We start from the raw sequence: 15,449 nt of genomic DNA, 5'->3' as shown, positions 1-15,449 counted from the left end.
ATAAAAGTACTCATTATGCAGAATGTATGTACTCACTTATGAGTATTTTTACATTACTTTTACTGGCTGAATACGTACCTGAATATTTCTTCCACCACTGCATAGAATTACTATATAAAAACATAAAAACTCGTGGTAAAAGCCAATAGTGAGTGCCAGATATTCTAGATAAATAGATATAACTAACTATTGTTAATAATATAATTATAATTTCATTAGAGAAAAGTCCCTCGAAATGTAAGCCTATCATACTGTATAATTGACTATAACTAAAGCAATAGTGTCCCACCCTGTTCGGGATCTATGGGGCAAATGTTGCCTGGCAGGTGCACTTAAAGGCGCAGCAGCGCCCTCTAGCGGCTGGCAGGCAGTGTGACGTCTGGGGAACAGTAACGGGACAGCAGGTTCAACCATCAGTCCCAGTTGTGAATGGAGATGGGTAAACAATAACGGCTCAGTGTTTTATACACTATTCATATTTCAACACTGCGGGAGATAACTTAGTTTATTCATTTCAGTTCGCTTTTGGTTAATTGAAAAGAGACGGACTCTTCCATCAATTAGACCACACCGGCTTTTGTTCCCGTCCGTCATGGCGATTGCCCACGTAGCCACTGAGTACGTTTTTTCCGACTTTTTGTTGAAGGACCCCACGGAGGCGAAGTACAAAGGGGTGCGTCTGGAGCTGGCGGTGGACAAAATAGTCACGTTTCTAGCGGTGGGACTGCCTTTGTTTCTCATCTCGCTCGCCTTTGCTCAAGAGGTGTCAGTTGGTGAGTTGTTGAATTTCTGCGCCTTCATCGTCTGAGGTTACAACCCTTTGAATTTCAACATGTAGAGTTAATGCATAGGCTATTTGGCAAGTGATGGAGATCCTGGCAGAGCTTCTTTGTCTCTCTCCCTCTGCTACAGAATAACTGTTATAGCACATTTACTTCAATAAGCCACACTTACCTGAGGTGGTGGATGAAGTGATGTGATATTTATGCACGTAGGGGAGTTACATTCAGTAAAAGGCCAGAAAGAGAGAGGTGTGAATACTGGAGAAGGTGTGGTTTAAGTCTCCACCCTTCTGCTCATCTCACACCCAGACAGTAAGGCAGGCATAAGCTGCTGCTGCTGCTGCTATTGGGCACATGGGCATGGACAGCTTCACATAGTGACAGACACTTCTACATGTACTGTAATCAAGCCTTTATAGATGAGCTGGTGCCATATGGACTTGGGTTACTGTAAGGATAGCTCACACAAATCAACAGAAGGTGAAGGTCTCTTCCTGACTCCCTCTATAGTGTAAAAACAAAACATCTCCAGCTCCATCAGCAGTTTAACATCATTTTCTTAGGTCATAATGGCCACATTCTGTTGTTGTTATCTGCTAGTGCTGCCAGTCCTGCTACAGACCCCAGATACTCAGACAGGATGGATCCATTACACTGCAAGCCGTGAGAGAACTTTTATTGCGCTGCTATGTCTGAAAGACAAACTGACTATGGACAGCTATTATCCCATAATACTAATAAAGTGAATGCACATTCCTACATTGATTTGTCCTTCAGTCAAAAGCAATCACAAAGGAGGAGATGCAGAGAGAGAGAGAGAGAGAGAGAGAGAGAGAGAGTTTTAGATGTAGATAGGCCTTTTCCACAGCAGACATCTTGACTTATCATATCAGGAAAAGCACAGGTGTTACTAATAACATTAACGATGTCTCTGTTCTGTTCAAGTGTCCCAGTAAGCCATGACAGTGTGCCATGAAAGCAGCTAAATGGAATTCAGCCCTCATTCATTTTACTATTTCCACCTGTGCTTTTCCTGCTGTGACATGTCGCTGCTCAGTCTCATACAGCAGACAGTACAGGGTTCAGACTTCCGTGCATAATTACTGACTAGTGAATAATTAAAATAACTTAACCAATCAAACTATGGTATAAAAAATGTTTCAATAGAAACTAAGTGGATAAATATCTCCATCTCATATAAAACTATGCAAGTTAAGCAAACTATTGTCTGAGTGTTATTAATGGATAGTGGCATGTGTGTAATTTGTACAGCTGGTCATGTATGTGGAAGAGCTGTATTCTTTAAATGATAGCAGTTTTCATTTTATTAAATGAATACTATGGTGTCTTGCATAATAAAAGTGGCTAAAAATATATATTGCATGTGTGATGTGATTATAGCTATAGTCAAATAATTAAGCATTTTGTGTTGGACATTTTCACGTTTGTATGCAAAACTTGTAAAAGAAATAAAGAGTTGACAGAATTTAGCTTGTCCTACCATTATGTGAAAGCCCATTGCTTCATGCTCCAGCCACAAACAGAAGTTGACTTACTTTATATAACTGGTACTACTATGGCTGATACTATAATTGTCTATATGTCAGATGGCAAAGACAGAAAATGAGGATTCAGTGGTGAGAATGTGCTCAGTTTGTTTAAACCATCAGTCTGTAATATTAATATGATAGCCACTGTGCTGCCATAGTCTGTTGACTATGTGGGTCATTTGTGAATTGTACATGCCTGATTGAACTTCCCATTGTACACCCACCATAATAGGGGATGGCATAATTATTGACACAAATACTGAAAGCAAACCAACGGCAAATCAGGCCATGAGTGCAGAGGAAGGAGGGCTGACAGTTGTTGTAGTGTTTGTTTCTCTGCTGAATCCCCAAAATGCCTGTCACCTCTGACTAATTCTTAATTTTCCTCATCCAGGTACCCAGATCAGCTGCTTTGCTCCCACTAACTTCTCTTGGAGACAGGCCGCATATGTGGACTCATTTTGCTGGGCAGCAGTACAGCAACAAGCTGACAGTTCACCACTATGGCTGCACAAGGTACAGACATCCCCCCAACATGCACTGCCAGTGAGAATCATCAGTGCTGACAGTGTGATTGTGTGGGTATCATAGACTGTATGTCTATGGTGGGTATTGGGATATTTTAAGTATTATTTAATCAAGGAGTGGCTAAGCACATGTCCATAAATATCCTAAATGAAGGCATCCAAAGTTAAGGGAAATTATGTTTTTTGTAAATTGTCAGCTATATATGTGCATTGTCCTATCAGCTGTATATGTTATGTGTCATTATATTAGCCCTTTGACCAATGAGACAGGCTTGAAACTGACTTCGCATTTCACATACAGTTTTGAAAAGCTAAATGCACGCTTTCTTAGGTTAAAGTCATACTAATAATGTCCAGAAATCAAAGTTGGATTTTTGCCTTGTTTTTCTGATGGAGCTTTTTCTGTTCTGTTTTCTCACCTTTCTGTGATTCCCTCAGTTCTTCCCATACATCCTGCTCTTACTGGCCATCCTCTTGTATATCCCGGCCCTGTTCTGGCGTTTCACTGCAGCTCCGCACCTCTCCTCTGACCTCAACTTCATCATGGAGGAGCTGGATCGCTTTTATAATCGTGCCATCAGACTGGCCAAGAATCTAGCATCCTTAGATAGCAAAGGTGCACCTGAGGACACCCAGAGGTAAACCTTGTTATCACCTGCCACCAGATCTACTCACTAATGTACTCTTTTTTTTGTTTTTAGCAGATGTCACTGTGTGACAATAACATGCATTTGTTTGTTAAAGACAATGACTTTAATTTAAAGCCTTTTTCACGTTGTTGCCAGATTGAAAATGTTGGTCCACAGGTCAGAGAGGGAATAATATATGGCAGACCACATGTACAAAAAAGCAGTGTGAGCCATCCTTTGACCATTAACTGCTGGGAAAAATTAGCAGGATATAGTTTAAACCTGCATTAATTAATAGATCTTTCGGCCACTAGGGGGCAGTGAAACAAGCTGTAAACATAACATTGACATATGATCACCTTATCAAGGTTATAGTTAACGTGTTAGCAAACAGTTTCCTATTCACACATCCAGCAGATATGGAGCAACATTAGCATTCACTTGGAGTTGTGTTTCTGGCGATCTGATGAATGTCCAATATTTAGTCTCCTTCTAACTCTGGTTTGGTCTCCACCAACTCCAGAAATATCTGACTCTTGAGTTGCTAAATGCTCCATATGTTTGCCAACTAGTTGCTGACTTTGTCTGTCTGCTATTTGGTGCTGGGCAGGTTTGAAAACAGCTGGCCGCTGCATTTGAAAGTGACACTGATGAGAACGGTAAAGCCAACCATTGCGTGCTGCAAAACGAAAACAATAAGCTGAAGGAAACGTTAGGATGAAAATTCTCAGTGGCTTTGTCTCTACGAGCGACACCTTTCACATTACACGTAGTCATTTAACCTATTGTTCATATAAAAATGACAATTAGTGCAGCTTTAAGGTGGAATACATGGAAACAACACTTAAAGCCATTTATAGCACTTGCACTGCACCACTTTTCACCAGGAATGTCTCATTTTTCTACAAAAAACATTTCCATCAGAATAATTTGAAAGATGCTATAATTACATAAAAATCTACACAAAGGGGCTTTAATTTGGATTATTATTAGATCACTCAGGCCAGTGAATGACAGTCTTGAAAAGTTTAATGAAATGTACATCTGTTGTGTTTGTAGACATACATAATATCAGACTGAGTTGATAGTAAAACAGCATTGAATAAGCTAAAGGGTGTGTTTTGGTCATGTAAGAAAAAAAATGTCTGCCTGTTTCTGGTTGTATTGACTTCAGATGATCCTGTTGTTGTAGGGAACTGTCTTTCTTGCTAATCCATCCATCCATCCATTTCTGCTTAGTCCCGTTAGTGACTGGAGCCTATCCCAGTGACTTTGGGCCTTAGGATGACAGTGGCCAACTGTTGACAACCATTCACTCTCACATTCATTCAATACGGGCAACTTATCAATTAACCTACACATGCATGTCTTTGGACTAACACGGGGAGGACATGCAGACTCCACCCAGAGAGATTGTGTGATGTTGGTCTGGTCCGGGAATCGATCCCACGAACCCACGATCTCCTTATTGGGAGGCAGGAGCTTTGCATTTTTGCTAATCTTTCAGCTAAATACTATTACATTTGCATTTTCTAAATGCAAAGGTCTTTTCACCTCATACTAAATGCCCATGTGCCTTTTTCAGCAGCAGTGCCCTGGACCTGACCGAAGGTTGCTTCAAATACCCTTTAGTGGAGCAGTATCTGAAGACCAAGCGCTTCTCTCGCCACCTCGTGGTCAAGTACCTTGCATGCCGTGGCCTGACTCTGCTGATCCTCCTGCTGGCCTGCCTCTACCTTGGCTACTACATCCAACTGGCCTCTCTCACTGATGAGTTTCCCTGTGACCTGCGTACAGGGGTGCTGAAGAACGACAGCATGGTGCCCTCTGCTGTCCAGTGTAAGCTCGTGGCAGTGGGTGTCTTCAGGCTGCTCAGCTACATTAACTTGGGGGTGTATGTGCTTCTGGCTCCGCTGGTGGTGTACGCTGCTCTCGGACCAGCTCGCCAGAGCTCCAGCTTCCTCCGGCCTTATGAGATGCTGCCAGGCTTTGGTGCTTTGGGTGTGGTCACGCCGTTCTACAACGACCTCAGCATCTATCTGTTGTTCCTGCAGGAGAACCTGAGCGAACTCAAATCATTCAAGTGTCTGCAGGTGGGTCCCCAGCACAGATACTATGGTTTTAAAGTATGTCACCTATGTTTGCTGTTGCTTTTGCTTTAAAAAAGAAGTAACATGTTTTATTTACAGGTGCTTGAGTTGTTGCAAGAGGCTGGTGATGAGGGGTTTGACACCATGTGCCTACTTCGGACTCTCGGTCAGGTGAAAACCGATGTGTTAGACAGTAAGAAGACGTGCTCACGCAAGAACAACAAAGAAACTAGTAAAGCCGAAGAATGATTCCTCTGAGGTAAGGAAGAACATTTAGTCTTTAACTTTAGTGAAATGAACTGATTATGTGGTGGATTAAACCTTGAACATGTTTTATTTTCCTTCAGATCTCCCTGCTTTGTTACTGAATGATTGACCTGATGAGGATAAGCCCTGCTGTGGTGGAAACTAAGAACTTGGAGAAAAACCTGGGCACTTACCTTTATCTGAATTTCTGGTGGTGTAATCCATATCAAAAACAGAGGAGGCCTATACTCATTCACACAGTCTAGTTTGGCCAACAGACATTCTGTTAAATGTCTAATTTTTAAGAAATGTGAATACTCCAAGGACAAGTGTCTCAGGTCTGAGGCGATCTGCCTCTGACCCCTGACCTTTTTTTCTTCTTTCTGAATTGAAATTCCTATGTTTCTGTTTTTTTCTATACTAAATGCTACTTTTCTCAGGATCTTAAATGCCTTCCAGTCATAATTTATAAAATAAGCCATGTTCCTTGGACTGAAATCTGTACATAAATTTTCTACTTCCTGCCCTTTATGTGAGAGAAGTTTCTGAACACAGGGTTTAGATGTATTTATAGTTGAGGCGGGGTAATAAGAAGATGTAGTGACTGATGAAAGTTTGTCCATCCAAAGTAAGCATAAAATAAACACGAGTTGTTAGGTATTATAAGAACCACTGGACTAGCCTTGTCTGGACTGTTAAGCATGTGATTATTTGCATGTGAATGTGCTGTCAACAACAGGTGGTATCCTGTATGTGTTTGTTGAAAGTATAACAAGACCTTGGGTTGTCCAAACTGATGGACTGGTAGCTCTGCATTTTACATGAAAGATGAATGAATATTCTTTGGGAATAAAATGTCAATATTAATTATTGTCAGAGGTAGTCTTTCAGGCTTTCACGGGCCCTTATACAATTAAAGAATGTTGTTCTCAAGGATTTCATTATGCCGTCGTTCATTTCATTACCAACCTTAAGATATTAGAATATAATAAATAATATAATACTTAACATTAATGTATGATATCCTTAATGTAAGTACCACATAATAACAGTACAGTAGATGTTTTCCCTTCAGAAACCTTTCATGGGGATGATGAGATGAAAATTGAACGGCATGTTAAAAAAATTGAAATGCAGATTGTTTTTTTGCAATTGGCCTACTAACAATCATACATAGTAAAATCGATCAAACTTGATCGTAGAGCACTTTCCAGTATTTCTCCCTCATTGCTCTAATTGTTCCCCATTGCTTTCATCCCATCATCAGCCATTCCCAATTATGCGCCCAGTACAGCCAAGTTATTGTAAATGTGAGTAAAGTCCATTTCACTCGCCTTGTCAAACATACTGAATTCAGGAATACTTGTGACCAGACTAACTAGCAACATCTGTACAATACAATATAATACAAATAACTGCCTTGCAATAAATATTTATACGTAAAAAGTTCAGTTTTGTTTGAGACTTCCACTTTAGTTGTTTGTGTATTGATCTTAGTCTATGGTCCATTGAGGCTTTACTTTGTGGGAATTTTGTTTTGGAATTTATATATATATATATATATATATATATATATATATATATATATATATATATATATATCTATAAGTGTCTCTAGCTCCTCCATATATGTCAGGGAGGTGGGAGAAATATTAGAAACACCTAACAAGATGATAATAGAAGTCCAAAACAAAGTTATACTTTTAAGTTCCACAATCTTGAATGAAAACTTCGGAGGACTTACAGACATCACTTAGGACCACTTTGACTTTAATGCTCCGTGTGTTATAGCAGAGAGGCTCCGCCTTCCGCGGCTACAAGTTCGTTGAACAATATGATTGGATAATATTTTCACAGCGTCATCACTATTGTCCAATGGTGTCCGAGAACCGAAGCTTCGTTTGTATTTGGTTGGTGGTTCGAGCACCGTCCTAACGTAATGAGAGATTCGTTTGTGCAATCACAATACGTTTGTTACACAAATCCGGAAAATTTTGCCTTATCTCGAAATACATTCCCTTAGATATAGCATGTTTTAATTGTCCCCTCACATACAGGTGAGTCTGGCTAGTTTCTGTTTTTCCACTGTGTTGGGATAACATTCTGGTTAAGTCGCTTAGCTAGCTATATTAGCTTAGCTGAAAAGCCTAGCCATGGTATGTGCACTTTCCAACACCGCTTTTAGCTTTAAAAAGTAGTTAAGGCGTTCACCTCCCATTTTTACTTTTTCGTACTCGTAAATAAATGCAAAAACATATTTCTGTAGTTTGCTTTTCCCAACCTTAGTATACCGTGACAGAATGCGCTGTAGACTAGCTAACCTAACCTAACGGTAATTAACTTAGCATTCCCTAAACGTAACAGTTTTGTGGTTTGAATGTTAAGGATGTCTGTGCTCTTATGGCAGATAAGGACAGTGTTAAAAACTATACTAACGTTATGTTTTACTTTACAGTTAGGTCTACCATCCCCACCATCCTGACACAAAGCAGCAGACATGGTAGAGCCAACAACACGAAAGTTTGCATCCCTAGAAGAGGAGCTGGGCTTCTGGAAGGAGCAGGCAGAGAGACATCAGCAAAGGTAACATTATTGGACAGTAACATTAGGCAAACACTACTCCTTAGAGATTCTTCTATAGGTAACTTAAATAGCAATCATACATTATTGCTATGCACATGTTATACAACGTGGTGAGTGAGTTATTTTTGGTAGTGAACATTGTTTTGTCATCAGGGCTGATGAGGCTCAGGATGAGCTGCAGGAGTTTCAGCAGATGAGTCGCGACTATGAAGCAGAACTGGAAACCGAACTGAAGCAGTGTGAGGGTCGAAACAAAGAGCTGCTTTTAGACAACAATCGACTCCGCATGGAACTGGAAAGCATAAAGGTAGAGCACCTTGATTATAAATAGGCCTTGGCCCCTACAGAGCTGTGATGTTACTGTTCCTTCTCTCAGACAGAGAAACAGAGACACACCCGCACACACAGACAGCCTTTAGCCAACCCAAATTCAGCCAATCATTGCCTCTGCCAGTAGTAAAATTGCTGCCTAGCTATAAGGCAGCTGGCTGCTATTTTTGTTCAGTGGTCCATGGGGAAGAGAACATTCATGAATGAAGTGAATGCAGGATTGTGCAAAAAAACCCTGATTGCTCAAAGGTTGATGGGGATGAGGAGGAGAAAGAACTTTCAAATGTTTTTTTTTTGTCTCAGCTAATTTAAAAAAAAAATACACATATCCTCTTATTAAAATATGCTGGCAGCTGTGTTGATTAATCTGCCATGACACTGCAAAGCTGGTATTGCCAATGTCAATTAATTAGATTTCTGTGTACTGTTTGCAGGAGAAATTCGAGGCTCAGCATTCTGATGCTTTTAGGCACATCTCTACCCTGGAAGAAGATCTGGCAGAAACCAAAGCGATGAGAGATCACCTGCAGAAATACATCAGAGAGCTAGAGCAGTCCAATGATGACCTGGAGAGAACCAAAAGGTCAGTGTCTAAGAGGTCTCAGAATCAGAATCATCTTTATTGGCCAGGTATTTGTACACATACAAGGAATTTGACTCTGGTTTTTCATTGCTCTCGATGTACATACACCGAAATAGACATAAATATGGCTAAAAACCAGGACAACAAGCTCAACAAGGTAGACAAACATTGCACTACTATGTGCAATATATATATATATATATATATATATATATTATGTCCAAAGTACAAAAAACAACAACAGTAACATTTGTAAACAGTAAGACCATGCATGGTGCAGAGTGCAAATGGTACTGAAATAATAATGATTAATGTAATAGGTTGCATTATATACATGAGGTAGGTGGATATGACAGTATATACAATATGTTTAGTGTGTGTAGATTTAAAAAGTCATAATATTTACAAAACAATGAGATACAGTCTTATGTCATTATCTCACCAATCAAATGATCAATTCTGAGTTTAGTACACACACACACACACACACACACACACAGTTAGACTGTATTACACAAGTCCAGTATTGTTAACTTTTATTGGCCCGTCCTTTCTGCTTGTCCCAGGGCTACCATCATGTCTCTGGAAGACTTTGAGCAGCGGATGAACCATGTCATCGAGAGGAATGCCTTTCTTGAAAGCGAGTTGGATGAGAAAGAGAACCTGCTTGAGTCTGTTCAGAGGCTTAAGGATGAAGCCAGAGGTATACACACAAACATGCACTCACTATTGCTTCTCAAGTTTACAAGAACTGCTGATTTCTCTACAAACTGGCACTTATGCTTAACTCAGTGTGTATGTAATTATGTCCTGTCTATCCTTCCTGTTTATCCTGTATCTGATTTAATGTGTAGTTGTATTCTAGTATATATTTGTACTGCCGAAGCTCATTAGAAGGATTTTAAGGATTTGTTTAAGGTTTTTGCTTGGTGTTACAGGACCTTTGCATTATTGTTCCTGGTGGAAATGCAGTTTTTACATGCAGATCATGTATGCACCTGAAAGGGTGGCTGTTGCTTAGTGGTAGAGTGGGTCATCCACCAACCGGAAGTTCAGCGGTTTCGATCCCGGCTTCCCCCAGCCCACATGTCAAAGTGTCCTTGGGCAAGACACTGAACCCCAAATTGCTCCCGAGGGCTGTGCTTTCGGTGTGTGAGTGTATGTGAATGGGGTGAATGTGATATGTAGTGTGTGAAGTGCTTCGAGTGGTCGGAAGACTAGCTATACAGCTACAGTCCATTTACCACAAAGCTGACATGGATTACCTATTTTAACTAGTTTCAAGTCTCTGCAATTACATTTTTGTACTACGTGGAACATAATGGAAACTGATGTTGTTCTTCAAACATGTGGCAATGGAATCTATGTCATTTACAAAAAGCTGACTCAAGGGTATATCTGTGTGTCCTGTTTGTGTCAGACCTTCGCCAGGAGCTGGCTGTACGTCAGAAGGAAAGACGGCCATCCAGCAGCCTGGGCAAAGACATAGATCGATCAGATCTGCCATGCCCCTCAGCTGGTAACCCATCCATCCCTGTCACACCCTCCAAACCTATCAGTTCATTTGCCACGCCCCCCGCTTCCATAATCCGACGAGGTACATAAAAAAACTTTGACTACAGTAATAACTACAGTGATGGTGAATATACCAACTTTATATTAACATAGTATGTGTTTACCTGCTCATATCTGCTTTGTTTTAGGTGATGGTCTAACGGGGACTCCCCTCACTACGTCTGCTAGAATATCTGCGCTCAACATTGTAGGGGAGCTGCTGAGAAAAGTTGGAGTAAGAGATTTAAAAATGATACCACTACAGTATCCAGTGAATATGTGCTTTACAGAACTGTGTTATCACTGAATAGAATCACTACAATTTTGGGTTTTCCATGTATGAGCTGACTGATTATGTTTTGATATCCCTGCCAGAACCTGGAGTCAAAGTTGGCATCCTGTCGAGACTTTGTGTACGACACGTCTGTCAACAGACCAGCACTTCCGGCTGGCCCTGGTAGTCCTTCTCGTTTAGAGGGAGGCCCTGAGGTCCAAGCTACCAGCATGACCCCTCCTCCTCAGTACGACAGGTGAGGAAGTGTAACGACTGGAAAAACTCTTGTTCTTGTGGTTCTGTCAATTATTACATAGAAATATAAGTAAAGTAAGGCATGTTTATAGTAACATGATGTTACCCTGTTTGAACAAAATTGAATTATTCAGTCTGTTGAGTGTCCAGCATTCTGCAACATATGCTGCACTGCTGTTGATTCCATGATGCAAACTCTGTCCACTTGGTTCTTTTTTTATACAGTTTTGTTTAAACCTTTACAGAATTATTTTAATTATCATTTTACTTTTATGTCTGTTAAGCCAACGAACATTGGGAATAAGAAATATTCGGACTTTTTCATCATGAGTGTATGTGCTACATCTTGTCTTGCAGTTTAGTAAAGCGGTTAGAGTTTGGACCAGCTCCTCCGAGAGGAGTCTCCCAGGGCACCCAGTCTCCACAGGGAGGGGTCAAGATTCTGCTATGAGAGAAAAAGAAGACCTGACACCGAACCTCCTGTCCCCTCTCCCCCCCCCTTAATAAACTGCAGCAATGGGACTTTGAACTGAGCTTCCCTTGTCGCCACGTGCCCTGCTGAGCTATTTGAACAAGAAGGCCACTCTCTTTGCTCCATGTCCCACATCATCAGCGCATGGACTTCTGCAGCCTCAGGCTAGTAGTACACCATATCTATCATAGGAAGCAGCGCTACAGCTTGTGTAAAAGTCAAGGAACGAAGAACCTACTGCTCACACTATATCTGCTGTATCTTGGACGCTGTGGTGGGTAGCTACTGGATGTGGACCCTAATATAGGGACCAAGTACCTGAGTGTCAGTTATAAAAAGGTTCGATAGTACCAAACCAAAGCTTTGAAAAACTGATCAAACATAAAAGTAATGGGTTAGGTGTTTTTTCTCTTTTGAATCTAATATGAAAAACATGATAAAACTTTGACAAAAATTTCAACATATGTTTTTGTTCTTTATTCTTTGAATAATGTAGCACTTAACACTGGCATGAATTAACCCCCCCCCTATTTTTGTTTAGAAGATATTCAGATTTTTCCACTGCTACAAAAACTTCAAGTGGAGAATGAATTAGTTGCTGGTGTTAGTATTTTATTCATTGTTGCCTTTATCAATGTTATTACCTCTTCAGTTTGCAGGCCTTGCTTTGCTGTAGTAGTTCAAATAAATGAAATGGGTTATTCCTCATGCTGCCAGGCTTCTAGAAATTACATAATATCACTTGTCATCGGGCTGGTTTAATCTCACATGGTCTTCGGGTTGACCCAGGTCCCTTCTATCACCTCTTTCCTTGTTTTAGCAGAGTAATCATTTTCTGGTATGCAAGGATTATGAATGTGAAGTATAGGAATAGGTGTTCTGCCTCAGAGATGAGATATTCATTTGTCATGCTACAGATTTATGATCTAGTGTTACCAATAACTTTTATACTGATTTTAGTTGGCTGTAGAAGTTAAATTGGCACATGTTCACTACTGAATGTATAGTAATAATTCCCTAATAGGTGTGAGACCTCCTGTCTGCCATCAAGGGTTATATGGTAGGCGAATGGGGGAAAATACCAAGCAATAATAGATTTTAACAGGTCAAAGATAAGCACATTTCATAGTATATGTGTAGGTATATAGAGCCTATATTGAATACCCTTTTCCTGCCTTTTAGTAAGAGATATTGTGAGTGGGGAAATAGTGATTAACAGTTTTAATGTGACGTATGCGCTTTTACCTGAAATGTTTCTGGTTAATCTTGAGTTATCACTACTGCCATCCAGCAGCTCATTAAGCAAATATTACAGTACATATCTAAATATCATGTTTATACAGCAGTTGCCACTGTGTACTGCTAGATACTACTGTGTAGCGTGTGTGTGTGTGTGTGTAGGAATTAACTTGTAGTTCATACATATGAGAACAGGATGTCCTGCTCCTCTTTGCTGTTTAACCTTCCTTGAACTAACACAAGCTAACTTTAATTGTAATCCACGACCACTGTGTACTGGGTGTTTGTTTGTATGTAGCAGCTCTGCAACTGCTTCTCTATTTGGACTTTAAACTGTATGTGCCTGAGGTACTCTACCCTACTTTTATCCTGTTGGTTTTCTATTGAACTGAGCAGATGAGAATAACGTTCTGTTGTGATGATCCAGTTTGATCTTTGAAGTTGCTGACCAAGACAGAAACATTAAAAGGAGAAAATCACAAGTTTTTGTTGTTGTTTTTTTTTTTTTTTAAAGATCTTTATTTCTTGTGCAGGTGGTTCAACAATTAATAGATACAAATGGTGTCATGTAAACATCAGTTGATTACATATAACATGATCAAATGACAATGAGTTGGTTTCGGGTGATCAGGGGCTTTTTGAACCAGTACAGTAAATCTGGACAAAAGAAATAGAAAATTAAGATGCGAGTGCTGCTAAGTTCCCAATACTGAAATCTGGCTCGTTATTTTATAGTTAGGGTTACCCGAAACCTTGTCTAACCTAAAACATTCTGACATTACTGGGCTTGAGTAAAAGTAATCTAAACATATCTGGACACAAGACAGGTGCAAATAATATAAAAACGGTGACTTTAGAAAATGTTTAACAGCTAAATATTTGTTGGGGTACAAATAGCAGCACTGACTGGATGCAGACTGAGTATAGAAATATCTCTCTACATATCCAATCTGTTAAACCACTTCAGTGCTGCTCTGAAACACTTAACAGCAGTCACAGGCAACAGGACGACAGTAGCTGATAATAGTTACAGATGCATAGATTTACATGATGTCTCTGCTTTCTAAGGTGACTTATTGTGAAGACCTGAGGCTTTGCTGGCAGGTCAGCGTGGTAATTAGAGGTACCTATTTTTGTGTACAAAACCTTGCATAAGAAAAGAATCAGTTATTCAGTGCAGTACAAAACAGTGTAACTTAATAAACAAAACAAAAGGAACAGCAAATCACACATCAGCAGAGACACCAAAACAACTCCCCTAGTTGATATCAAGTCCTTCTGATTATTGTGTGTCAAGAAAAGGTGCTCTGAAACAAGAAGATAGATCAGTACATTATTGGAAATGGGAGAAAATATATTTTGAAGTGATATGGAAGAACTAGATAGCATAACAGGCTTTGAAGTTATTCTCTGTTTAAGTGGCGGAGCTTGCCCTGGTAGGTAATTCTGATATCTGGTTATTTGACGTCCCTTACTCCGCGGACTTGGTTCCATTGAAGTCGCTTTGGGAGTCGGCCTCCTCTTCTGAGGCATCCTCGACCACCCTTCGGCCTCCACCCATACGCCGAGCTGTGCTGCCAAAGGAGGGTTCGTTTCCACGCCTAAAACGCCACAGAGATAGACACCAGACAGATACAAACAGAAAAGCACATCCCTGCAGTGAGAGGAGTGGTCATGTGACAGTTTCCGAGCTGGTTATAAATACAGAATGTACAGGTTGTGCTTTGGTTACAGGATAAGCACGCGGGTTATCTTTGTAACTCATTTGACTCCTGGCTCAGGAGAATGAGTTTGGTTTATGGCAATTAAACCAAGCACTGAGAAAAATATGGCCACCAGTTGCTGCCTAATATTTTAGTTTTTTTCTAAGGAAATTGTGGTAACTGATGAGCCATATTTCTCTCAGTTAGGCTCAATGAAAGAAATGATAGCATTAAGAGTGTGCACGGGGGAATGAAAGGTTATGGTAAGAATAAGAAATGGTGATGGGGTAACTTTTAGGTGCAGAGGTACCTGCTGTGTTACTCCTTGGGTTCAGGGTTGCCTCTGGAATAGAGATGGACACGATTGTTTTGCTTGTGCTCAGTAAGGCCACCGAACTAAATCTTACTAAAATTTAAATAATCCTCTGAAGTCTGACTGACCGACTGACTGTAGTGACCTGAGGACAGTTTGATTTGCTTTATTTTGTGTGAAAAGATGTATAATATGTATAATATGCATATTGTACTCATACACAGACATCCTCCAGATAGTGACTATTTACCATTCTGTTACTTTTCTTACTGCAGTATCTGTGTCCTGTTGTAGCGTCAGAAATAAAAAGGTGAACGAG

At 40.2% G+C, this 15,449-nt stretch overlaps 3 protein-coding genes across 9 annotated transcripts in view; 2 read left to right on the top strand and 1 right to left on the bottom strand.

Annotated features, from left to right (window-relative positions):
- The first annotated feature begins 292 nt into the window (after positions 1 to 292).
- Positions 293 to 6,760, top strand: LOC122873779 (pannexin-1-like). 2 transcript variants are annotated; one of them, XM_044190925.1, is made up of 6 exons: positions 293 to 773; positions 2,727 to 2,848; positions 3,298 to 3,497; positions 5,077 to 5,581; positions 5,678 to 5,837; positions 5,926 to 6,760. In XM_044190925.1, the coding sequence occupies exons 1-5, from the start codon at positions 593 to 595 to the stop codon at positions 5,825 to 5,827; spliced, it is 1,158 nt and encodes a 385-aa protein (XP_044046860.1). In that variant the 5' UTR covers positions 293 to 592; the 3' UTR covers positions 5,828 to 5,837; positions 5,926 to 6,760. The 2 variants fall into 2 exon arrangements, with proteins under 2 accessions (XP_044046860.1, XP_044046859.1); XM_044190924.1 differs by having other exon boundaries at positions 5,074 to 5,581.
- A 956-nt stretch (positions 6,761 to 7,716) lies between these two features.
- On the top strand, positions 7,717 to 13,596 carry LOC122872359 (nuclear distribution protein nudE homolog 1-like). 3 transcript variants are annotated; one of them, XM_044188528.1, is made up of 9 exons: positions 7,717 to 7,980; positions 8,280 to 8,407; positions 8,561 to 8,714; positions 9,172 to 9,320; positions 9,887 to 10,023; positions 10,741 to 10,917; positions 11,024 to 11,109; positions 11,250 to 11,404; positions 11,761 to 13,596. In XM_044188528.1, the coding sequence occupies exons 2-9, from the start codon at positions 8,322 to 8,324 to the stop codon at positions 11,852 to 11,854; spliced, it is 1,038 nt and encodes a 345-aa protein (XP_044044463.1). In that variant the 5' UTR covers positions 7,717 to 7,980; positions 8,280 to 8,321; the 3' UTR covers positions 11,855 to 13,596. The 3 variants fall into 3 exon arrangements, with proteins under 3 accessions (XP_044044463.1, XP_044044445.1, XP_044044454.1); XM_044188510.1 differs by having other exon boundaries at positions 7,718 to 7,881; XM_044188519.1 differs by having other exon boundaries at positions 7,894 to 8,156.
- A 1-nt stretch (position 13,597) lies between these two features.
- Positions 13,598 to 15,449, bottom strand: part of myh11a (myosin, heavy chain 11a, smooth muscle) — a 29,727-nt gene continuing 27,875 nt past the window's right edge. For 3 of the 4 annotated variants that reach the window (XM_044188463.1, XM_044188452.1, XM_044188473.1), the window contains one exon: positions 13,598 to 14,715. In XM_044188463.1, the coding sequence (XP_044044398.1) occupies positions 14,586 to 14,715 (130 nt within the window). In that variant the 3' untranslated portion in view covers positions 13,598 to 14,585. Of the gene's footprint in view, positions 14,716 to 15,127; positions 15,161 to 15,449 lie in introns of all 4 variants that reach the window. The other variant, XM_044188483.1, reaches the window with a different exon arrangement.

This window comes from Siniperca chuatsi, linkage group LG3 (assembly GCF_020085105.1).
Source record: "Siniperca chuatsi isolate FFG_IHB_CAS linkage group LG3, ASM2008510v1, whole genome shotgun sequence".
Lineage (NCBI taxonomy): Eukaryota > Metazoa > Chordata > Actinopteri > Centrarchiformes > Sinipercidae > Siniperca > Siniperca chuatsi.
Note: the sequence above shows the minus strand (reverse complement) of the source record. Positions and strands in the feature narration are given on the sequence as shown.

Bases quoted from the DNA above. Each gene is read 5' to 3' on its own strand.
- LOC122873779 (XM_044190924.1), top strand. From the start codon at position 593: ATGGCGATTGCCCACGTAGCCACTGAGTACGTTTTTTCCGACTTTTTG. The intron at 774-2,726 runs GTGAGTTGTTGA...TTCCTCATCCAG, and splicing joins TGCTCAAGAGGTGTCAGTTG to GTACCCAGATCAGCTGCTTT. The intron at 5,582-5,677 runs GTGGGTCCCCAG...TTTTATTTACAG, and splicing joins AATCATTCAAGTGTCTGCAG to GTGCTTGAGTTGTTGCAAGA.
- LOC122872359 (XM_044188528.1), top strand. From the start codon at position 8,322: ATGGTAGAGCCAACAACACGAAAGTTTGCATCCCTAGAAGAGGAGCTG. The intron at 8,408-8,560 runs GTAACATTATTG...TTTTGTCATCAG, and splicing joins GCAGAGAGACATCAGCAAAG to GGCTGATGAGGCTCAGGATG. The intron at 11,110-11,249 runs GTAAGAGATTTA...TATCCCTGCCAG, and splicing joins AGCTGCTGAGAAAAGTTGGA to AACCTGGAGTCAAAGTTGGC.